Below are 25184 nucleotides of genomic sequence, written 5' to 3' on the forward strand. Positions count from 1 at the left end.
GAATGCCGTTAAAACTGTTGCTGTACTTTCTCCTCTTTTATAAGGTCATATTTACCGCAGGTGCACATGTATGTATGTCTGTCCCAACCTCAATGAGCCAAACTGTAAATATTATATGTTATGTGTGAAAAGCAGACGGACTAATTTATGCAGTGCCTTGTTTGGCTGCAGATAAAAATTGTCTTTATGTGAACACGTGTGGAGTTTTGTGTTTTAAATGCAGGGCAGCACATCACTAAAACTCAGGTACTAGTGATCAGTCCCCCTGCAGCTAATGTGAAGCCATTTTTCAGCAGATGAAATCTTACTTACCACCCTCTCAAATGGCTGGCTGCTGGTTTAATCGATGGATTGTGTTGTGTCAGTGGGGAGATCTAGTACACATTTGCATGAACAGTGTTGAGGATGGAGAGCCTTGGATGCTGAGATGTCATTAGGAGCGACAGCCCCAGGCACCGCCAGAGGCACTGGCTGCAGTCACCGAACCTGGGGTTCTTTAAGACCAGTGGAAAAACATGGGACCGGAGCCAGATTCAAGACTCCAGACTCTCCTCAGGCTTTGGCATGCTGTCCCTGACCCCCAGGTTGTAGCGCTGCTGTGAAGCCCCTGAGGCTGAGACGATGCCAAAAGACACGAAGAAGGAAAAGCAAGAATGCAAAACAGCAGGGGAACAGTGACTAAAAGAAATATTCATATTCAATCAAAATGTGCTTGAATATGAATAAGTGGGAAATGGCTCTATTTCCAATAAGCCAGGAAATTAATTTAAATATAAATAATACATGTAAACCAAAAGCAAAGTCCTGCTATAAATAGAGAGCTATAAATAATCTGACCTATATCATCGCATATGGATGCAGACATGAGCGTTATCATCACTGTAAGCCGGGTAGAGCTGCAGCACAACAGGTGGATTCCTCACGAAAAACACGGACCTGCGACCTTCTTCAGCAGTTATGGTGTAATGTCGCCCTCTAGAGGCAAAAGAGAGCCTCACATGTGTAAAATTGTAAACAGCCTTCAGCCGGTTTTCTGCAAACTCATCCATATCAGAAACTTCCACTGAACCCCCCACTTCAGAAACCTTTAGATTAAGGAATCAGCTTTTAAATAATAATGTCTGGAATACAGAATTTTTAGTTGACCTTAAATTAAAGATTAATTTATCAGGTGCATCCCAAAGAAACACACATCAAAAGTAAGAAATTAAGACATTTAAATATTAAGAAGAGGTTAGAATATCTTAGATTCATCATGCCCCCTTAAGGGAGACCAGCATCTAAAATTAAACGGCTCAATATATTTAAAGTCAGTTAACGTACCTCTGTTTTTGTTTTTTGTTTTTTTATTATTATTTTTCTCTCATAGAAGCTTTTTTTTTTTTTTTTTTTTCTATTCTATGGCATCAAAAAACCCTAATATGGTCATGTCACAGCACCACAGGCCCACACAGGTGTTTGTGGGGGCAGCCAATTATCAAAATGTTGGCTTAAAGGGGGAGGGGCTAAAACTTCTCGTTTCAGAGGGATTATGGTAGCTGCACCAGGGTCCAGAACAGAAATAATTATATAGCATTAATATGAATTGAGTCATGCAGAGGTGATCTAGTCGAGTTACTGTGTGGGAAAATATGGATCTTAAAGTTGAGCTGGGTAACCAGTTACTCTGCTCCCCTGAAAGCTCGTGGTAACAATAACTGCTAATTAAAAGTCCTTTCCAGTGGCCGTTGTTGATGTGGAGTTTGACTACTCAGAAAACATTTTTTAAATCATGATCAGGGATGTCAGACTGTTGTGGGACACATGCAGCTCACTTTGATCTTAAGTGGGCCAAAACAGTGAAACTCCCCTTTGTGTGAGTGTAAGGATAATTAACTACATAATTAAAATCCCTGGGATATCTTAAAATAAGAAAAAAGAAGTGCAACTTCAGTACTAGGTCTCAGTTTCTCTTCGTGATAAAGAAATGCTGCTGTAGTAAATAAAGGAAATCAGTCAGCACGAATGAATAAATGTAAAATGTTTGAATAGCCATATGTTTGACTCTACAGTAAAACAATCTTTTCTGAACATCAGCAGCTCTGTGAACAGGATGTTATGCAATATCATAACCTGCATTTAAAGCAAAATAAACACAGCCACAGTTTGATTTGGTGGCTGCCGTTTGAAGAGTCCAGTTTGCTTTTTGGCCTTTTATGTGACGCTGCAGGTTCTGACAAAGAGGTTAAAGTTCACCGTGGCCTGCTTGGCTAGAATGGCAGGTCACAGGTGCAAATACCTGCTAATTAATGCCAACAGTAACGGTTTGTTGGTCCAGTCAGACACGAGGTGTCAAATTGTTATTCAGTTAATTTGATTAAAAGGCACCAAAACCACAAACAGAGGCCCGGTCAGGTGACTTTAAGTGGTTTTAAGACCCACATCAGATAACACACTCAAATAAAACCACTGTGGACCACGCCAGATCAGAAACACAAAAATTACACTCACCCCGAGTGGCTCCTCTCGCTTTAACAGACGATCTCCGGTGAGAACAGGAAACCAGCCGGGCTGCTGTTTCCTGTTTCCCCGCCTTCAGTCAGCTGTCTGTCCGCTGTGTGTGGATGAGCAGCACTCTCCAGCAGCTCCTCCAGGATGGGGGAAAACGACGACAGCGACATCATAGAGCATCACGTCGAGGAGGAGATGGAGAAGAAAGGTGCGAGGAGCTACGCAGCTTCCTCCTTCCTGGAGAGCGTCAGTCCGTCCGAGAGAGAGGGCAACAGCAGCACCCAGTCCTCCCACAGACTGCTGGCCTACAGCGATGCTCTCATCTCCATTATCGCCACTGTCATGGTAGGAAACACGCCGAGCTTTGCAACAGAGTCACAACATTTAGGTGATACAGTGTTTGCAACAGAAGAAGCAAAACCAAACAACAAAAAGTCCCACGGAATAGAAAATTCACAGTGAAGCGCAGATACTCAAATATTTCAATTCATGGAGCTTCTTCTCTCAACTGTTGTTTTACTGTCATAGTCAGACGCATCACACTGAGACAGGAAGAGAAAAAAATCTTATCTGCAAAATCTGTAACAGTGAAAACTCCAATTAATTTCAAATAAATAAATAAATAACACTTATAGAAAGATTAATGCTTAATTCATTACTGCTAATTGGGTCTCCTAGCCCTAAACAGGCTGGTCTAAGTGTCTAACATATCTGTGTATGTGCAGCACTGTATGTTTGAATTGATCTGTTTCCTGATACAGTTTCATTTATCCACAGATTTTACCTGTTGCTCACACCAAAGTGGAAAATAATGAGGTAACGTCGGACTTTTTAAAAATGTATTTCAAGTTTTAGCAAAGCCGTGATATCCTTGTTAGTCAGCTGAGCTTTCTGATGCAGCTTCTGATTTTGCAGTAAATGTAATAACAACTTAACGTATTGTTTGTGTTTACACTCTGCAAACTGTAAATAAAATCGTCACCAGCAGGGGGCAGTGTTTCTCCTGTGGTTACACTGAAATGCTTTCAGATGTGTGACGCCTGTTTTTGACGGTGAATTTTAGCCCCACCCTTATTTTCTTCAGGATGTTTTGATGGGACGCCATTGTAAATGTGTTTCTAATGATTTGTTGCTGGTTGAATAAAGGCTACACTGACTCATCGCACCATCTTGTGGTACAAAATGGTATTACACCAAATTGCAACCTGCACTGCATCATCTTCCTGGTTGCTTCTCCAACATTCTCTGATGATAACTTTAGTTACTTTTGGAAGTTTTAAACTACCTTTAAATGCATTAATTCATATTAAGGACCCATAACAGGAAAATGCTGTAAAATCTTGTATTGCAGGAATTGAGGGAGAGTCTTCAGGGTCTACTCACCACAAAGATCGGTGTTTACTTGATGACATTCCTCATTGTGACTGTTGCCTGGGCTGCTCATATCAGGTTAGTAGTAGTGGTAATAGTATTAGTACTGATAGTATCGTAGTACTAGTTATTTTTAAGACGCCCGTTTTCATTTTCTCTCTCCTCGTTTATCTTCAGGTTGTTTCAAGTTGTTGTTCGTATCGATGACTGTCTCGCACTTCTGAACCTCGTAAGTATAAAAATTAAAGTGTTTTCAAAACGATAGATGTCATTTTTTTAATTTGTAATTTAAGCCTGCCTACAAGATAATCTCAGGTTTTGTTTATCTCATGAAAGGATGATAATGAATACATACTGATGTCTGTTTTTTTTTGATCAGGTGACATGCATCCTTATTTGTTTTTGTGTTTTTTATCCATGTGTGCATGTTGTTTGTCCCACGAAGCAGGGACAAGATGTTACTTGAGACTTACATATGCATATACTCTTACTTAAATTCACCTTATGCTTACAGTTAGGCTGAGCAGAGACTATAGGCCTGTATAAATTGGCTTCAAATTTCATGGTGTTTTCTGTCAGCAGTCACATCATTTAGAGTATTTTGGTCATTTTTAGTCTGAACTTCTGCTTTTGCTTCTATTTCAGGCCTGCATGATGCTGATAACCTTCCTCCCCTACACAGTGAGTCTGAGTGTGTGAAACTGTTGACCTAGAATCAGTCACTGCTGAACGAACGACGCTCTCATTCAGTGGTGTCATCTACACTTTGCAGTTTTCTTTAATGGCGACCTTTCCTGAGAACATCCTCGGGATTTTACTCTTCTGTGGCTGTGTGATGGTGATCGGCGTCATTCAGGTGAGAAACTTAAATGTTAGATTGTCATCCTTAGGAAACTGAACAGAGCAGCAGACTTACCGAACTTCAATGAACCATTTATCCGCCTTAAGGTGTTGGGCGGCTGAAGCCTGTGGTTGCAGGGCGGTTTGCGTACGTTGTAATCCCGTGTGTCTTGTTTCTGTAGTCGGTGATTGTGTTGTACGCCTTCAGCCGCCCCTTCCTCCTGAATGAGCAGATCCAGATCTCAGAGAACCAGACCTTCTACAAACACCACATCCTCAAAGTCATCATGAAGGTTCCCATCATGTGCTTCTTCGCCAGCATCTTCTCCTTCATCTTCTTCCAGCTGGTTGGTGCTGTTACATTTATTTCCTTCATATTTTAAAAATGGACAACCTAATATATAAATGTCTTATTTTATGATTATAGGTGGTCTCCGCTCTCACATTTCTTTGTTGTTTGCCAGTGAATAAAGTAACAAATCCAAAGCTGGTCAGAAACACTCTCCCAGTATCACGTTTTCATTTCTTCCTCAGTCTTACGTTCTCTTGGCCATCGTCATCTTCCTGCCTTACATCTCCCAGTGTTTGAAGTGGTGTCGCAGCAAAGCCATCGGTAAGAGCCGGACCGTACAGGAACTGTAAATAAGTGCTGACCTCTGGCCTTTGTACCAATCAACCCTCGTCCATTTCAGGTCAGGTGGAGGAAACTCCAGACTCCATGTTGTTCTACACCTACCTGCCTAACGAACCCCTCAGCAAGGAGCGAGTGGAGGCTTTCAGCGACGGAGTTTATGCCATCGTAGCAACGCTTCTCATCTTGGACATATGGTTTGTTTCAGCTTTATCGGCTGTGCAACTTTCAAATATCCTTTGGGAGGGGCCTGTTTTACTGTCAGAGGAATTGAGTCAGTTTTTTGGTCATTTGGATGATCTGAACATTTAAATAGTCCACTATGAAAATCTAAGGTTAAAAAAACTAATTTGGCATAGAAAAAATGTAGGAAATGGTCGAAGAAAAGTATTTTTGACTTCAGTGTAAAGATCAGAGCCTGGTGATGTACCAAGAGTTGCTCATAATGATGAACTTCTTAGCATGATGATGTGTTCGGACTAAATCCTGTCAAAGAAATGTTCAGAAGACGTCATGGCTCCTACATGAGGTGAAAAAGGAGGGTGGACAGTCGAAACAGTTGATGTAGACGGTGTGACGTCTGCAGTTTATCGAGCGTGTTGTGGCTGTGAAGCTGCACACACCTTTGATGAAGCCCCTCTTTGAAAGTTAGACTGACCAAAGTTTACAACATAGACACGTTTTAGTAAATATGAACAATGAGCAATACCTAGATTTTTGTAACCAGTGTAAAAGATGGGCGTATTTACCGCGATGTCACCGATTGGTTTCTTAAGTCCCGCTTTGAAGCCTTGAAATGAGAGCTTCCAAAGTTGATTGCAGAAAAACCAAGTGTGACAACGAGGGGAAGATAATGTTTATGAATGTTGAGGCCATAAACTTCTATAGGAAGCCAAGTCGTTCTGCAGCCACAGCTGTCACCATCTGGTGGTCGTCAGATAGAATGCACGATTAGGCACCTCTGCATTTGTGGCATCTCTTAAACTGTCTAAATTTGCACCAGTTTACAGTATTTTTATTCATAACTACAATGTTTTTTGTTTTTTTGTTGGATGTTAAGACTCAAAATTAGGAACTTTCCAATCCAGGTCACAAATCTCAGAGTTGGCATCTGTATCTTTAATATACACTCACTAAAAATACTTCAAAAATCAGTTTTGTATAAACTTCTCTGAGTAGCAGTGATTCTGTTACATTTTCTAGTTAAATGTATGTTAAATGTAATAAAGGTTATAATTGGAAAAACCTTCTAATGTTTAACTTCTCCGGTTTTTTCCTTCTAGCGAGGACAACGTCCCAGATCCCACAGTCGTGCAGAAGCAGTTTGGCGGCAGCCTGACAGCGGCTCTGCGGCTTTACGGCCCCGAGTACCTCGCCTACTTTGGTTCCTTCGCCACCGTCGGCCTTCTCTGGTTTGTCCATCACTCGCTTTTCCTCCATGTCACCAAGGCAACGCGCTTCATGGGCCTGCTGAACACCTTCTCGCTGGCGTTCGTCGGAGGTTTACCGTTAGCCTACCAGCTAACGCACGAGTTCCCGCCCAACTCTCACAATGAGCTGGAAGCCATTCAGATTAGCTGTGTGATCATTTTCTTCGCCGGTATTTTTCAGCTCGCCATTTGGGTGGTCGCTCTGTACAATGAACAGGAAACTCTGCACCCCTACGTGCGATACGGTGGACGTGAGCACGTGCTAATGCTAGCTAAGCTGGCTCTGTACCCCTGCATAGCTTTGGGGACGTTTTTCCTCACGTGCATTTTGAGTAAATTTAGTGCCCCGATTTTCCACCTGATGGAGATCACGGTGCCTTTTGCTTTTCTAGTGTTGAGGATTTTGGTGCGTCTCGGGTTAGCGCTGCTGCGGCTACTTTTCTGTCCTGACAGGTCCGATCGGAGGATCGTCATAGAGGAGGAAGCTGACGAAACAAGAGTGCCATTTAATGCTCTAGTTACATAGGGGACGTGGACAGGGAACTGATGCTAACTGACAGATCTGAGAGGCAATGTTGCTGAAGGGCTTGGTCTGTGAATGTGCTTATATTTGACCTCATGAGGAGCCTGCTGGGCTTCACACTGGCAACAAAATGGAAAGCATTTAGACCGGTTCAAATGTTGAGAGCATCGGTGTAAATGGGATTAGATATAAACCATGTGCACTGAAGGAGATTTATTAGGGAAATACTTAGTGGAGCAGCGCGGTGAAGAACAGAGCTGATACTGACGGCCAGAGCCTATTCGTTCATTATTTTCTTTACAGTAACATGAAGAGTACCAGTGCAGGTTTTAATCAGCAGTTAATCAATGTGATTCAATCATTGTGTTTTAGTTTTATTACTTCATGTGCAGAGCACGGTCCGTCCAGCCGCTATCAGTTAACTGAGCCAGAATAGCCTCTAATCACCCACCGAGGATTTTCTGAGCATGCTCAGCCGCCCCCTGCAGGACATCCATGAGCTGACGGTGTGGCAGTCTTTCTGTCAAACTGGTCTCCTTTGTGACACGTTAGCAATCGGACGAGGCTTTAAGTCTTGAGTGTTGGCACTTTAAAAATACTTCTAATCAGGAGAGGCCATAACTTTTCAAATTGCACTATATTTCCATCATGTGTATGTTAGTGTCTAATAACCGCAGTAATGTGTGACTTTTTTTAAATTTATGTCGCTATTGCATCGTCCACATCATGCACTCTGTATACGTTACTTTGACTACATGATTATTACGCCCCGATTTACAGAAAATATGTGAAAATCCAAGTTTTAAGGCATCGCTGTAGCTTCCTGGGGAGTAACGAGGGTATTTGCAGAGGCCCGATTTTGCCCTGAGGCCATCGACTGTATGTCCGCCCGCCACCACCCAACCCACACGGCTGTCCTGTCTCTAAAAAGCCCCCAAAAACTAAATAAGTTTTCCCTTCACATATATATAGCAAGTTCAGGTGTCTTGTAAATGCAGTCTTTGTAATTTCTTGAAGTGTAAAAAAGCTAAATTTGCACAATAATTAGTAAGGCGATAAATATTTTAGCCATGACTCCAATATTTCAGATTTCTACATTTCAAAAAATACCATTAAATAAACATGTAAATGTAGAAAATGTCAGATTATGCATGTTTGAGGCTTGTTTTGTTTTTGCATTAACGAAGTTTTATGAAAAACTGAAGATTTGACATATAACAACATTAACTGACCTAAACAAGTCATTTTTTTTAAATGGGGAGGGTGGTAACCTTTCTCCAGTAGGGGGCGCTGTTGTTATTGATGTACTGAAGCCACTTTAGTCCAGATGTATTGCTCCATGATGCTGATGTTTGTTTGTTTTTTCGTCTGACTCAAAGAAAACTATGATGCACTTTAATAGAAACCTTCCAGAGGACGCAGAAAAGTTTGTCTGTGTTTGCTTTGTTTGTCTGAGTCGTTCTGCTTTCATATCCCGGCTGCACTACAGTGCATCGTTTTAGTTTGAGTGTATTCATAACTGATCATTCAGGCCTTGTACTTGTACAAGTTAAATGCAGGATTTCCGTTGTCTGGCTTCACGAACCCCGACAGCCCCAATCAGGCCAAGCAGTCACACGAAGGTTCTTATCAACCTGATAACATGGCTAATAGCATAATCACGTGGGCAGCAGTGACTGATTTTTATGTAGTGCACTACTCAGAAAATCTGAGGTGGTTAAACACAAAACAGACTGAAAGCACCGCGGCTGCTGAACCACCTTTGTAATACTAAAACCCAGGTTTAGTCTCAAGTTACCTGGATAAGCCAAAATCCTGCTGTTGGTGTTGGTGGCTGTTATTGGTAGGAGCAGCAACGTTGTTAGTTTTGTCACTGTATAACTTTCCCATTTATCCTGATACTTCTCATGGTGAAAATTATGAACACACAATGGCATTAACATCTTTATGTATTACAACCCAGTCATTTCTTTGCTTCCTTTAGAAGTTACATTTTTATTGTCTTTATCTGCTCGGTGGTGTGTTTAAAGCTCAGAGTCGATAGGAAACGTCTGACCAGCTCTTTATGCTTACATGTGTGTTAGTAACGGCTCTATCAGTGCAAACTCCACAATTGTTCTTTCACTCTGTGCAAAATCTCTCTTTTCCTAACTGTCAGGCTTTGTTTTGTGAATAAATCTGAAGTCGATCCTTTAATGTAAAAGTGATTTGTCTTTTCATTATCAAAAACACGAATCGGAATAAAAACATTTTAAAGAAAAGTCTTTATTTACCTCCGTACATTAAACACCTTCACAATCTCTCTATTAAGATATCAGTGTGTTTATTTACCGTACTTTGTATTGCCCCTAATATTAAACAGCATTATTCCTCAGTAGATACACATTTTCCTTATCCATCTCATTAGAAAACATTTCTGCTCAAATCAAACCAAATGTACACAAAATGATAAATTAAAAACACAACTGAAAGTCTGCGTCGTCACCTGACAGCTACCTGTTCTCTTTTCTACCTTTGTGTGCAACGTGGTAGGAAAGTACAAATTAGTATGCACGTGTGTCGTGGAACTACAGCTGTAAATATGGAGTCTCAAGTGTCCCAGTGAAATAATATACATCTTAAGTATATCAATTAAAGATTCATTAGATAGCTATAGCTCAGCTGGCCAGGTAACAAAGACTTGAGTCCCACCTGCTGCTCATTCGCTCCATACAACCTGAACTGTGCTGCTTAAAGAGAAAAAAGGTTAAACTGGTAGTGTGCAATAAACAGGCTCTGGAGAGAACGTGGGTAGGACTAAAAATAAATATTAGATCGGTAGAACAGCAAACACTCCGACACCCACTGGGAAATGAATCCACACCGTCAGACTGACCGATGGTGTTGATTATGATTATTATGGGAGCTGAATTTAAGAGACTGGAGGAATCAGTACTATAGTATTTAACAAAGTATATCTATTTTTTAAATAAAAGGCACTTCTAAAGTTCGCTCATTATCCTTCCAGACAATACACAGAGTCATTACCTGGGACAGCAGCTAATTTATATACACATTTTGAATTAATTTATGAGTCACATTATTCCACTGGCACACTCCAGGCTCCATATAAATCCATTCTAACAGATAATTCTGAGTCAATTCCTGCTCCACTTTTGGTCGGATCTCTTTAGTGTTGACACGTCGGTCCAGACGTCTGCGTCCTTCGCTGCTTCTGTGAATGCTGGACGCGTGAGGGGTGCGTAAAGAAAAGCGCGTAAAGCGGTAGTTAAAAGATTTACACAGTACGATACAGCTGGTCCCAAAAATTCAACCTGAACCTCTCGTTCACATCTTGGAATCTACGATGAAAAAACGAACAGAACAAACCGGACGAATAAATTAAAATATCCTCGTTGACCAACGACTGAAGCGTGTGAACACAACACAGATCCAGATGTCAGCGCTCCAACCCAATTCCAAACTCTCACCTTCCAGGTTTGAGTGTTTCGGGATGAGCAGGGAAAGTCGGGACAGGAGAGATCTGACTCTTTGAGCTTTTTCACTAACAGAAGAAAATCAGTGTTGATCAAACAGTGCTTTGGTAAACGTCTCTGTGAAAGGATCTGGATACAAACAGAGAATCTCTTTGCAAACGTAGCGTTGTAACACGTGAAAAACATAAATACGAATCATCACATTTCCTCTGACATTAAAATTATCCGATCCATACTCTAAAGAATCAAACTACAACTTGCATTTATAGCTAATAAAACCACCTCCCAGAGTTCTTTGTACACCTAAAGAAGTGTTTTATATACTGTACATACACTCCATCGTACAGTATATAGGCTCTACATTTAATCTCATGTTATCATTGATAACATTTTGTATTGCAATCTACATTCAAACTTAGAAAACATTGATTTGATGTGCAAAAACACCCTAAAGCATCCAAAAATGATCTGATGGAAACCTCCCCCTCAAACACCACCACCACCCCCACAGTGCAACTAAAATCATTGGTTGAAGGAAACAGTTTCACATTTCGGGAAATGTGCTCATTCGTTTTCTTTCCAAGAGTCTGATGTGAAGATTCAGTTCTGTGTGAGCAGCGAGTCATTCCTCTAAAGCTCACAGATCAACACGCGTCCTTCAAACTCTCTGTCACTGACTTGCTAATTAGCAACCCTGCAGAGTAAGGAGTAAGGATACAGAGACCAGAGGGCAGCTTTGCAGGCTGTTGCAGTTTTCCACCAACTTAAAGTTGTTCCCTGTGTAATCTAATCTGTACAGTGCGCGTTTTAGGATTTTTGTGAGGATGGAAATGACCTCACTGCCATGGACGAATGTGTCTGTGGATCCAGATATCAGGGTGGGGATTAGGACTAATTTCTGGAATTTTCTTGAACAGCACAATTTTTTCTGTTTCTTATATTAATTATTATGCATTTGTGTTGTTGGGATATAAAATTTGCAATTTTGTCCAATCTCTAGAGCGATAAAACATTATTTCAGTTACATCGTGGATTTAAATCTGGACTGAGTCAGGCGCCGCCTCTGGTTACATTTTTAAAGTCAAATCCAAAACTGCTCAAGTGAAACGTCTAAATAGACAAATGGCGAATAAACCAGTTGCTAGACTGACTCTAGATTCCAAATAGGCAGAAAAATTAGAAAATTAAGCTGCAGTGAGTTCAATATAAACATGCTTCCTCTTTCTTATGGGAAAATGCACAGACTTGTATTAAGTAAGCTATGCAGTTAGCGTTGCCTTGCAGGTATTCTCACCTCCAAACGGCCCATAACAAACCAGGAAAAACCCGGAACAAGGGAAATGAGTTGAGCTGTAAAGGAGAGAAATTAGTACAATAACTTTTACACTTGCATACGAGTCTGTTTGAAACTGTTCCTGCCCACTCATGTGACGTTTATGTGTGATTTTTCATCCACTGGTTAAAATCTGATTGTTGGGGTTTCTCTGTATTATTGTAGAGTCTTTACCTTACAATATAAAGCGCCTTGAGGCGACTGCTGTTGTGATTTGGTGCTATATAATAGGTATAGTAATGACACTATAAAACTATGTTCTGCTGCTCCACATTTGTGACTTTTTAAAAAAAATTTCCACTGATCTTTATAATATTTTCTATATTTTCTACTGTATTGCTGTGCTTATAGGTACAGAGAGGACAGTGCTACTGATCTTTTTATCAGCTCAAAGACAGAAAACCACTGACTACATTTCCCACAAACCACTATTCAACCTATTCCTTTAAATTATCTTTTTTTTTTTTTTTTTTTTTTTTTTTTTTTACAGTCAAGCAAAGGGTCACCCAAACACCTCTACATTGCTACCTGTTAAAAATCTAATTTCTTCATGCTAAAAGCTACAAATGAGTTACATCTCTCTTTTTTTTTGCATATCACTTCTCATAGCTTAAAAGTCTTTTTCTGCAGCAGGTCACATAAAGTAGTAATATATTATATGCATTGATTGCTAAATAGTTTCAGTAGATTTATGTACAACATTATTCGAGTGCTGAGTGTGCAGCCGATGCTGTTAACATGCCTACAGTCGTTTGACTATTATTGTACGAGTTATTTTAGATTTAGTCAGAAACCTAAAAGCTAAATGTTGTGGAAGTGGAGAATAAGCATGGCTTCATTTAGCAGTATGTTTGGCAACCCTACTGCATCACTACTTCACCCACACCCAGGTCTGTTTGCTGTGACTCAGGCCCACGTGCTCAACACTTTGGGCCCAGTTTATGCTGGTAAAAGCTTCTTAAATCCATTTTTAAATTCTAAATTTAGTGCAATATTTGCCGTCCACAGCGAATCTGCACGTCGACCCTCCACTGAGAAAGCTGCGTGCTTTACAGTCACTGTTGTTGAGCGAGTACATCTTTTTCTTCAGTGTGTGTTTTAAGGAAGACGGCGGCCCGTTCACTCGTGAAGTGTGCCGCAACTGATGCCGGTCCAAGTGAAAAGCAACGCAGCCACCTTTCTTTTCCTTTTTGTTTTTAGTTTCTTTCCTACTAGATTGTTCCTTGTAGTCACCTCAGGTTCAAAGTTGTGATCTTGAGCTGATTGGAAGTTGAACGAAGAGCCGACAGGATGACGATGGATGCTCCGATATATGCCAGAAATCACACACATACCATACGGCTGTTCTGCATGCGTGCCTGCGTGTACATGCTTACGCCAACTCTGAAAACCGTCTCGCACGCTCCCGGGTCATCGCCCTGTGGAGGTGGTGCCGCGTCACTCGGCCTGGACAGCAGCAGGTGGGAGGATGCCCTTGTCTCTCAGGTGGGACTGCAGAGTATGGAAGATGCCGAGCTGCTGCTCAGGCTGGAGCAGCAGCAGTTGCTGCAGCACTTTGCTGGGGTTCGGACCTCTGCAAGAGGAAAGAAATTCAAGCTTCAAGTTTGGCAATTAAAGCAAAACAAAGCACGAGAGCACTCAAACTTTCCTTTCATCAGGGGGAAAGCGAGAATCTCCAGTAACCACTGCAGAAAGAAGGAACCTACAAGATGCAAGTGACGTTTTTAACTACTGACTGAAATTTCACAAAGAGTGAAATACATAGACTGTACGTAAAGATGGATGGATCGGCTTGAGCTGAGCATTTTGGCCGTCGTCATCTTTTCAAACTAGAAGCTCTTGGACACCGTTGGTGGTCATCTGATTGTTGGGGTTTCTCTGTATTATTGTAGAGTCTTTACCTTTAGATATAAAGCGCGTTGAGGTGACTGCTATTGTGATTTTGCACCATATAAATAAAACTGAACTGAAGTTAGCCGAGTTGGATTGACATTTTTGAAGAACAGTTACAGAAGTCAAAGTATTTTTGCTTGATGCCCACGTTAACGTCATTTTTCAGACCTTGAAACAACATCCACCTGTTTATCCTGATGGCGAGTGAGACTGATGTGAGGTTTTTCAAATAGCTTTCCTTTGACATCTGGAACGTTTTGGATTATTTAAACCAGACTAGCTATATTTTGACATTTTTTACTTGAAACTTTATCTTCAGTGTCAGTAATTTTACACAATCTGGTAAAATTTGATTCCAGTGTCACCTTTAGTCACATGACCCTCTATTCTGACAGCATGTAGCCGGCGGTCGTGGCTCATATACTGTGGCTGAGGGGTTTGTGAACTGCCTTGCCAGTAAAATCAATTAAAATTACACACGATTGAAACGCCTCTAAATGTTCAAAAGACGGAACTACCACAGCAGCACAAAGTTCCTCTATGAGAACTCATTAACATTGCCACCGCTTCCTACCTGACAAAGCTGGCAATATAGACGTGTGTGAAGGTGGCCATCAGGTACTGGCAGTCGAAGCGGTCCATGATGCCTCCATGGCCAGGGATGGTATTGGCAAAGTCCTGAAGGAGAAGACACACAGCATGCTATAGCATCCAAGCTGTGCTTTTACTGGCTTTTATCCATAATATGATAACTACACTGTGTGGAAAAGATGCTATTTTTAAAGATCGCTTGTCAAACACCATTAGGTGTCACTAGGTGAAGATATGCTACACAGGCCACCAGGAATGCACACAAAAAAGCACAAACCACTGGTGGCTACAGCTTACTCTGACAGCCTGAAGTAATGAATGCATTAGTGACTAAGCAAACAATGCTGAGCTGCCTGCCACTTTAAATACAATCTCAGTGAGTAAACACAGCTGAAGTGGTCCAACCAGTTTCTGCAACATTTCAACCGTCGCTGGAGCTCCAGCTAACTACTACAACTCACTCGGGTCGCAGAAACTAACAACACTTAAATCTCACCTGGAAAACAGATTGAACAGAAAACTGCATCAAACAGAAAGTGTGAAACAAAAGCCCTGGAGTATCCTGGATGAACAGGAGAGGGAAGCAGATGAACTGCACAGGCCCTCAGAGAGCACATCCGCTCAGCCCTCCCATCAGATAAACAGATAAACAGGAGTGAACGCACGAAGAAGAAACGGAGATGCTTTTTACTTTGATTTTAAAAGCTCGCTTGAAGCCGCTGGCAAAGAAGCCGCCAAACGGTCCGATGAGAGATCCAAAAGACGAGAGGAAGACGCTGTGGATCGCGAAGGGATACAGGTTGACAGTTTTCTGCAAGAGAGGCAAGAAGAGACGAAACGAATATTGAAAAGTTATTTAATCAAAGCCATTTTAATCTGATCTGTAGAGAAAGACTAAAAATCTGGAGCTGGAAATGGCCATGACCATCACTTTTAATGACATCATGTTAGTTGTCTGCATTGAAGAAATAAACTAAATAATGTAGCATCTGCAAAACATTTCTGATGATTTCAGGAGGAGTACTGCATATGTCTTTTACACTTTAGAGTTCATTCTAAAATCTCTTAATGTCGTCATGATTATGACTCCTAAAGAAAGACAAGAACAGAGTCTTACCCATCTCAGTGTGTTTTGTAGCACAGTGGGAAGTGTGTACTCCTGCATCACAAAGATGTCAGACGGCTCACATTCGACTGTGAAGCTGTTTGACTCACTGTTGAAGCCCACGGGACACACAAAGCACTGGAACTGAGAGAGGAGGTAGGCCAGCTGAGGGAACGCAAAGGAAACATTAGCTTCTGAAATAACCACCTGTGAGATGCAAACGAACGTGAAGCACAATCGTGATCGAAAAAATGAGGCTGAAAAATGGCTGTTTTGGTCCCGACTGCCATTAAATTGCAAAAAAATCGAAACTCCAACAACACCCAAGCATATTTCACATTTTTTCTGTGACTAAGAGTCACGTGACTTTTATAAAAATGTCCTGGCAGCTGTAAGAGTGATGAGAAACCCTGACAGTAAAATACAGATTGGCGACAGCTGCTCCTTATCTACAGTAGCAACGCAGAAGAAAGGCAACATCTACGCTTCCTTTTATTTGTCTGCTTCCATAAACAGCTCTGCATAGCAGGAAATGCTGACCATGTGAGTCAAAGCAAAAATGTAAAAAACAAGAAGCGTACTCACAATGAAGCCAAAGACGACAGTGGCGAAAAACCCTCCGATGAAACCCTCCCAGGTCTTCTTGGGTGAGAGCTGCGGGGCGTGAGAAACACAAACACAAGGCTTCTTTCACATCAACATGAGGTGTGGTTTTTACTCAGTCTCACCACAAACTACTCGTGATTTCAAATTAATCTTTTTTTCTGCCCTCAGCTCCGATCTGCTGAGTCTGTACAGCAGCAGCGCCTGTCATCAGATGATGAAGGATTCAACATCCATTAAATTTACAGTTCAAGACCTGTATCTGACTATTTCGGTGCTTTAACAGTGCATGTTTTTAATGAGTCTGATGGCAATGCTGCCTGGAAGAGCTGCAGTTACAGTGAGGGAAATAAATAAATACTTGACCCCCATCGACTCCCTACCAAGCTGTTACGGCTTGAAATTCAGCTTCAGTGCTTGCAAAGTACCCCTGCTCAAGAAGGCCCATGTTCAGGCCTGACTCAGGTTTGTCAGTGAACACCTGAATGACTCAGATGAGACCAAACTGAATCGTCTGCATTAGTCCTCTCCGCACAGTTCAAGGGAAAACAATGCCGACTACGGCATGGTTCCCTGCTTTTTTTTCCCCTACCCACAGCACAAGACAGCTGCATCACATTGAGGAAAAAGATGGAAAAATCTTTAACAAGAACCTCCTTCACTCTGGAGTGGCCCAAGAAGCAGCATGTGGAGGCCATGGAGTCGCCCGGTCAGCCTCTGGACCCACAGAGAGCACAGAAGCTTTGTGTCTCCCAGTGAGAAACTAGAAACCTTAAAGACCCTGAGAGGCTCTGCAGAGAGCAGTGGCTAAAAATCTCTGCTGTGATGTGCACGAACCTCAGGACTGACTACAAGAACTTCTTAACAGCCGTGCTTGCCCACAACAGCTACTCCACCAAGTACGACACCTTGTGCTCCGAGAGGCTCAAATCCCGAAAACACAGTAATTTGTTGGAGAATGCGTTTTTCTTCATTTTCTATCTTAAACTATTAAAGCAAACTTACCACTGAATCATAGTTGGCTCATTTCTTTGTAAGTGGTTAAAATGATGACTTTAACAGACAATCAAATGCTTATTTCTCCCACTGGCTAGTTACTGTTGCTATGAATTACATTTCCTCTGAAACAATGAAGCATCTCTCCTCAGTACTTGGAGAATCCAACCAGATCTTATTATAACTACTTGGATCTCCATGCAGATGCCCTGTGAGGCAAATTTCAACCACCTGTTTTGATACTGAGGCAGACTGTAGAGCAGTCGGCACATGAGTCTGATAAAACATTCATCACCACTGATGCTGAACATTTATTAGTTTTGAGCTCACTCTGTGTTTCACCATGAAAGCAACTCTTTAACAAACTGAAGGGAGACTCTCTTTACGTATGTTTTCCACAACAGCTTCTGCAGGTCTCATCTATAGACTGTATATAAATGAGGGACATAGTCACCATGAGATCATCCACTGAAAAGAGGTTCAGTTTTCCAATTTCTCATACCTTAAATTTCATCAGCATGAAATAGAAATCCAAAGCCATTTCTAATTTACCTTGATGAGCGGAGTCCTCCCAAAGAAGAACCCAAACAGGTAGGCCATGATGTCATTGCAGATCACTATGGAGATGGGGACGATGAACCTGAAAAACAGGAATTTCAGCGATGATGAGAGGTAAGAATCAGTATCTGACTTGGCTCAAAAATGCTTCTGCCCTCTAATGACTTATTTTTTCCTCTTACTTAAAACTTTATTGGTGTGACTTAATTTTTAAATGCACTGTTGCCTTTTTAAGAAGCCTGCACAAAGCCAACTCCGACAGTGGGCACACAGTTGCGATGAAACATATAAAACAGTGATAGTCAGACACAGGGCAGCTTCCTCTAGTCTTTCTTTGTCCTGCTTACCAGATCATTCCTTCAAACAGGTTCTGAATGACAAGGTGGGACTGAGTTACCACAATCAACAGGGTCACATGGGTCCAAGCAAACTGGAATGGCAAACACAAACACAAACACCACAGTGTCACTGCACTGGAATGTAGCCGTGCCTGCTCAGAAAGTCGGATCATGTCAGAAATAGTGGAAACAAACAGAAGGACAGGCGGACATGCTGGATGGCACTGACAGAGCCACACCGCAGATCAGATGGTGCAGAAATGTGAAAAACATCAAAAGAAAAGCAGGCAGCAGGTGGACAGTGAGAGAACTGATTCCTGTGGAGACGCATGCAACTAAATTATTACAATACTAGAAACAAAGACAGCAGCACAATTAAACCATTCTAAAATATTAGTATACAATGAGCAGTTTAGCCTGAAAATAATCATGTTGGATGAAAGAAAGGGTGGCTCTTCCCTTTGTGGCCGCCTGTCTTGAGAAATGTTTGCATTCGTGCTATTTGTAGCAATTTGCATAAATTTGTATGTGAGATAACATTAAAATTTAAATTAAGTTAGTCATTAAAATTGTTTAGTTGATAAAATGTGGAGCATAAAGGTGGCTACAGACAGAAATAAGCAAAGCAGGTGCACATAAATGAAATACAGCTGGAGCCACTGCAGAAGTCCTGCACTCATCTGGGATCAAACGCTGTGTCGGTGTGGACAGAGAGCTAATGCAGGATAACATTTAATGACAAACACGACCTAAAAAGCCTTCCGCAGGCGTGAGATGAGTTTCTAAATTCCTCTGAGTGAGACAGAAGAAGCAGGAAGCCATGAGAGGGGATGGATGAGAAGGTTAGTGGTGCAGCAGAGGAGTAGATGGTTACTTGGCTGATACACACCATATAAAACTGCAGGCGGTAATGTTTCTTCACTAAACTCAGCACAAACATGCAGAAACCTGTGAAAGAGCAGACGACATGCTGTCAGTTTTTACTCCAAGATGAACAACAAGTGTATGCTATAATCAAAAATATCAAGACTCATAACACATGATGTAGTGTTTCAGGGGGATGTGGGGGACACGCTTGTGATTGGACACTTCTCAGTTTTCCTTCACAGAAAGTCTCTGGGCATTTAACCTTCGATAACGCTGATGTTACACTGATTTTAGCCGAGACTTGGTGCAGCTGAGAGCTTGTGTGTGAGCTTTTTCTAGGACAGACCCTCTGCAGAGTTGGTACTGTGGCAGGTTAAGAAGACGATGTGTAGTTCAAAATGTCTCAGATGCCAAATGGTGCTCGTCTTACATTAAACTGCACTTTGTTCTGTAAAGCAGAAGTTAATCTTAATTTTTAAACCTAGCTATTTCTGCACTTCTGCGCTTGTTACTAAGAGACAGATTAAAATAATAAAAAAAAACTTTAGTTTTTCCGCTGGACTTTAACACTGAAAACAATATGAATGCATGAAGATGTTTGTTTTTATTTAAACACAGCGGCTGTGTGGTGGAGGTGTGGTCTGCAGATGAGGGGTGGTGCAGTGGGCTCGAGGGGCAGTGCCAGGGAGGCTGAAAACTATCTGGTAATGATACTCGCGCTATTTCAGTGACGCCAGTACCGACAGATGGAGACAGCTGGAAAGCTGGCGAGTCGTGTACCAGTTAATACAGAATCATCACAAGCACGCCGAGTGTCTCGGGTCTTTACTGGGGGTTGCAGGCAGCTTTTGCATTTGGTCCATTTTTGGGTCAGTGTTTTTAAAGGTTAAAAGTTACACAAGAACATTAGGAGTGTAGAGATCCAAATCCACAGTTTGTTTCGTTGGGTTAGGTTCCTACCTCAGCTTATTTTGGGGGGTGACAGTGAGGATTTACTACCCTTTATCCTAAATGGGACAGTTTTTTCTACAAAATAGTTTGTTAGAAAAATGTCACTTTTATTCAGCACAGATATAAATTGAAATTAGTGGCTACTTAGCAGGAAACTCCAAGAAGTCTATTTAACTGTTAAGGAGATCATCTGTAACCTTAACCCTGGGTGAATCTAACATATCCATTCCAACACAAAATACCTGCAATATTTCCCCAATCAGAGCTCCTCTAATAAAATTAATCAAGTGAAAATCGGGCCCCAGTGAGTAAGGTGGAATCCATCAGAGTGAAATACCAAAAGATGAAAAAGGTTAAACATGCATGGCAGCACTCAGTGAGAACATCTGCCATCCCTCAGTGGGCTCAGCCCTCGGCATATGAATGTTAATTAACATCTCCTGGTAATACTAATCCTGTGGAAAGAGGGCTTTTGCATGACTCTGAAATACTCCTCCAGGCTCATGATTTGAGCTGTGCAGTCACAGGATAAACAAAGTCTCTTTTACTCGATTTTACTGATATCTCCGGTCAAACTCAGCCGTTCTCGGCCAAGCTACAAGAGGGCATGCTACCGTGCATTCCTCCCGTCTCATCTGAATGGGTCTTTATGCCATGTAGCAACATGAGCTCTCCTAAATTTACCACAAGACTTTCATTTGTAATTGCCAACACAGGAAACAGGGAGGCAAAAAAAGACCCGTTGACTTCAGATCACACAGGGCCAGAAGCCTCATCTTCTGTTTAGCAAACAGTGGTCACATTTGTGGCAACTTTTTATTTTACAAATTATAAATGTGACACATTTGCATGGGATTCAGTTCACAGCTGATCTCCACAACTGCTGCAAATTTGTAAAGTTCCCCAGCTCATGGTAGCCCAGTACAAACAGGGGAAAAAACACTGTAACATATATTGCTAAATAAATTTATGTTTAGCAATTTATTAAGATGATTTGAATCTAAGATCACTAGTGGTTTCCAAAAGAAAACTACAATTATACACTTGGCTTTTTTGGTTAGTTGCTGTTTCTCTTTACCCATAATGTATGGAAACAGCACGCTGATAAAAGCCACACCTCAATATTTGTGCTTTTACGGCACATCCGGCAGCAATAAATGTAAACGTAGCCACCAAAGAAAAAGCTGTATCACTGTAAATCAGTTTAGTCTGTTTATACCAAGAAGCTCCCCGAGGGCTTTGTTTCTGCTTTTGTTCAATTTATTTCCCCAGTAATGTTATTTGTAACTGAACTCTACTGAGTAAAAGCTGCGTCTTGTGAAACCTATTCCACCCCCGTGAGGAAAACGTGAGTGAGAGACAAAGGGCCAAAGAGCATGTGTGTTTATGGAGATACAACAGCCGTATTGTCTCGAAGGTGAGACTCACCTGCGAGGTACAACGCGAAGGAGATGAAGCGGTGATATCGAGCCAGGAACTGCAGAGGTTCCTCCCTCTGCACCAGAGCCCCAAAGTAATCTGCAACAGTTTCTCCATAGAAGAAGTAGTTGACACAAATCAGAAAGTACCTGAGGCAGAAAACAAAGGGAATTAGTTTTCCTCTACATTCATGCTTTGATATCTGTTTCCTCAGTATGTTTCAGGGATTGTTGCCCGTGTGGGTCAGAGGGTTTGTGTGTCTACCAGTGTTTCTTGCCCACTGTACATTGACCTGCACTGTTTGGTCGTGCATGTTGTTACGAGGGATGGCTTTGATGCAAGGGGCAAGTTTCAATTAGCTTTCATTTACTTCCAGCATGGCAGTGATCTTTGCTCTCGGCTGCAATGTCGCATCCCGTGGGGGTGTGTGCTGTGTATGCAAAGTAGCAACAAAAACACTGCAACAAAAATAGGAGCAAAGTAGTCGTCATGGGGGAAAGGAGGCGTTGCACAGACAGAGAAAGTAACTGCAGAAGAAGCTGGCTTGACTCAGCGTTTTTCTGACAGCACAGCAGAGTTTAATGATGTGTGGATGCCACAAAAATTGCTGGCTTAAAATGGGACTTTATTAAATCTCCTTACATACCAGAAAGACAGCTCAGTATGAATAGAGAGCTAACATTCAGATGGCCTGGGGGCTTCGGTTGAGTTTTGGAATTTATTTATTTTTACTTTGATAATGTTGAGTGTACTAATAGTCCTTAATCCTCAATACACTACTTGGGGACACAAAAGCCTGTTTTTCTACATAGCACTTACTGGTTTTTATTAAAGGAGAAACATCTGGGAGTATTTTGTTTATGTAAAACTGCATAAAAGTGGTGAAAGTATGACGTGAACTGGAAGCCATCAGATCAAGAACAAAAGATTAAAAATACTTCTTACGTGACAATCGGTGAATTTCAAAATCCTGCTGTTATTATTCTTTTGCTTATTCCCAAAACAAGTCAAAGCACATGTGCTGTCCCCTTCGAGGCTATAAAACAAGCATGTATGTTATCTCTAGATCAATAAAAACTGTTATTAGCCGGTTAACAGACTGTAAATAAACAATGTCTTTGACATGTATTTCCCCTGATGGCCTGCAGGGGGCGACTCCTCGAGCTGCAATAGGAGTCTATAGGAACCCTTCAGCTCTACAGTAAACTAGTGAATGAATGTGCACTGTCCCAATCTAACTCTCAAACACAAACATGGCGACAGTGTAAACATTTCACTCACAGCTTTACATGGACGATGTCACTGTGGCTGTGTGCATGTTACATTTTCAGGGGTTTAGCTGTCAGATTGTACTGAACTTGAGCTGTTATATCCATCCAAAGCTACCAGATAAAAAAAGAGAATCTTACTGAACATATAATTTGCTGGTCTAATTAGCTGCTGCATTAATTAGTTTATGATTAGCAGGTTAGCTCAGATCTAAACTAATTTTCGCAAATAACTTCATACAGTTTACCAATCAATGGGCCTTTTAAGGTTTAGTGACGTGTCCAGAGTCTGGGCAATGCACTGACTACTGGATAAAGGCGTCATGCAACCCCTCTTCAAAGAAAACAAGCTATCCATTTAAGAGGAACCCTCTGTTCAAAATACATCAAAGTATCAGCTCTTTTTCTGTGAAACCCATTTTCCTTACCAGCTTAGTGTCCTGAACCATGGCAGGTCATAGGAATGGTAAACTCTGTAGCCAATGGTGATAATTTCTTGGAAACACTTGATTTGGACAGACATGACCTGGGTCAGATGATGGGAGCAAAGCGGAAACATGAGAACAAAGTTCAGCCACGAGCAACAGATTCAAACTATGAGCTTCATTCTGTGTTTTTACAAAAACGATACAGAACATAAATTTATTCTTTTTACATTCAACCCCCCCAAAGAAGACACTTACCACAAGTATAAGAGCAATAGGTCCCATATATATAATGAGGAAGAAGCCAGAAATCATGGCTAAAGACAGAACTCCTCGTATCCAGTAGTTCTTCCATCTGTGGAGATTAGAAATTAGAACTAAAATTAATAATATATTATACAGAATTAATAATAATATATATAATAAGTCACTAAAGACGTTTTGAGTTCTCATTCAAAATGAATGAAATTCCAGTGGTTTGAAAGTCAAAGGAGGAAAAAGATGACAGTCCACAGTTTGCTTCTTAAGAATATCGAGGTGCTGTGCAGGAATTTTCATGATGACTTGTTTGTATATCAGTTTACCAAGGATGGAAAATGACAATACTGGCATCTGATCATTTCAAACAAAATATTCAGGATAAAATTATGGGGGGGGTTTGCATTTATTTTCCCTACAAAGCTCTTTAACAGCCCTTTTACTTAAGCTTGAAGGGAGGAGGAAAGCCCACCTCTGCAAAGTTACTAGCTGTTTATCAATGCAGCTCCAGCTTAGATAAACAAGAAGAAAAAAAAAGCAGCCAGTCCTCAAGATCTGTCTAGAGGAGGAAAATTCATAAGGTCGCTACAGGTGAACCATTTATCACTCAGGGTTACCCTCCCGGGCTGCAGGTGGCCGTGTGCTTTGGCTTTCAATCCTCTCTTATGTCTAACATCATGGCGTCCAAGTTCACTGCCGCCTGCTGCTCTCTTCACCCCATCTGACTGCTGGCGTGCAGGGACCAAGCTTTATGGTCAAAAACAGCCTCAAGCTCACCCTGACACCTCACTGTCAAAATTGACATTTTAAGTTCATTACGTGCGGTTTGCTGAGCTACTGCATACAGCTCCAGGGATTATGACTTTTGCTGTAACATCTGCACTCATGTGGTGAATGAGTTGGCCCAAATAAGGCCTGCTTTTAATAGCGCATAAAGATGTTTAGCATATGTTGTTTGCGAGTAGTAGCTTAGGCTAAGGCTTAGTGGTAATTGGTCTTTAAGGCCTAACAACATGTGCTTATGTTCAGCTTTATATTCTTATGTTTTAGCAGCACTACCTGCACTGCAAGCACAGCATGATTGCATTAATGGAAAGAAGCCGGGTCCTTTTTTAAAGCAGTTATCAGGTAGCTGCACAGCAGCCACGCAGGGCAGAGAGCCTGCTGGCCGCCGTGTGAATGGAGCTGAAAAACAGCTGCATCATGAAAAAAAGCTGCTGCTGTTTCCAGTCTGCGCTGTGCTCACACTCCATCCACCATCGCGCTGTCTGCATTTACATCCCTTCCCTCTCTTTTCACCTTCGAGTCCATCCTTCTCTGCCGTGTCATTCTGCTCAGCCCATACGTCTGCTCTCTATTCACTCTACTGCTCGTTCCCCCTCCCTCCATCTGAGTCTTCTTCTCTGAATATCTCGTCTCCCTTCATTCCTCCTGTCCTTTCCTTCTCTCTCTGCAGCACAGTGGCTCCAACGGTCAGTCTGCAGGGATTAGTCGCTTCTCCCCTCGTGAGCCTTTAAGCCCTGTGACCTGGCCTTCACTGGTCACATCCTCCACTCCTCATCTGTATATAAAGACCATGTCAGACATGGGATATGTAGCTTTGCCAGCTTCATTAATGTTTTAAAGCAATGAGTTTTGTCATTCAAACATTCAGTGACAACTTGATCCAGACAAACCCAAGACAGTGGCAGTGACTGCCGCAGCGCACACGATAATTAAACCTACAAAATACTCGTTTCACTCACAAACACAGCAATAAGCAGTGTTTGCACCAGCTCTATTAAACTCATTCAAGCAATCATTCACTCTGCAGACTCC

The 25184-nt window shown here is 41.6% G+C and overlaps 2 protein-coding genes across 2 annotated transcripts in view; one reads left to right on the plus strand and one right to left on the minus strand.

The window, feature by feature from the left end:
* The first annotated feature begins 2540 nt into the window (after window positions 1–2540).
* On the plus strand, window positions 2541–9481 carry tmem175 (transmembrane protein 175). The gene is made up of 10 exons (XM_084946897.1): window positions 2541–2835; window positions 3268–3306; window positions 3842–3939; window positions 4039–4090; window positions 4507–4542; window positions 4634–4717; window positions 4884–5048; window positions 5236–5314; window positions 5394–5529; window positions 6616–9481. Exons 1-10 carry the CDS (start codon window positions 2635–2637, stop codon window positions 7286–7288), a joined length of 1563 nt encoding a protein of 520 aa, XP_084803023.1. The 5' UTR covers window positions 2541–2634; the 3' UTR covers window positions 7289–9481.
* A 49-nt stretch (window positions 9482–9530) lies between these two features.
* Window positions 9531–25184, minus strand: part of cds1 (CDP-diacylglycerol synthase (phosphatidate cytidylyltransferase) 1) — a 30472-nt gene continuing 14818 nt past the window's right edge. The window contains exons 3-13 of the mRNA XM_084946898.1: window positions 23367–23463; window positions 23112–23209; window positions 21425–21564; window positions 19068–19126; window positions 18188–18270; window positions 17835–17922; window positions 16269–16337; window positions 15696–15848; window positions 15270–15389; window positions 14562–14665; window positions 9531–13667 (exon numbers count right to left, since the gene is read on the minus strand). Of these exons, the coding sequence (XP_084803024.1) occupies window positions 13532–13667; window positions 14562–14665; window positions 15270–15389; window positions 15696–15848; window positions 16269–16337; window positions 17835–17922; window positions 18188–18270; window positions 19068–19126; window positions 21425–21564; window positions 23112–23209; window positions 23367–23463 (1147 nt within the window). The 3' untranslated portion in view covers window positions 9531–13531. The remainder of the gene's footprint in view (window positions 13668–14561; window positions 14666–15269; window positions 15390–15695; window positions 15849–16268; window positions 16338–17834; window positions 17923–18187; window positions 18271–19067; window positions 19127–21424; window positions 21565–23111; window positions 23210–23366; window positions 23464–25184) is intronic.

The sequence above is a fragment of the Perissodus microlepis genome, chromosome 12, assembly GCF_051167445.1.
Source record: "Perissodus microlepis isolate ML-2025 ecotype Zambia chromosome 12, ASM5116744v1, whole genome shotgun sequence".
Lineage (NCBI taxonomy): Eukaryota > Metazoa > Chordata > Actinopteri > Cichliformes > Cichlidae > Perissodus > Perissodus microlepis.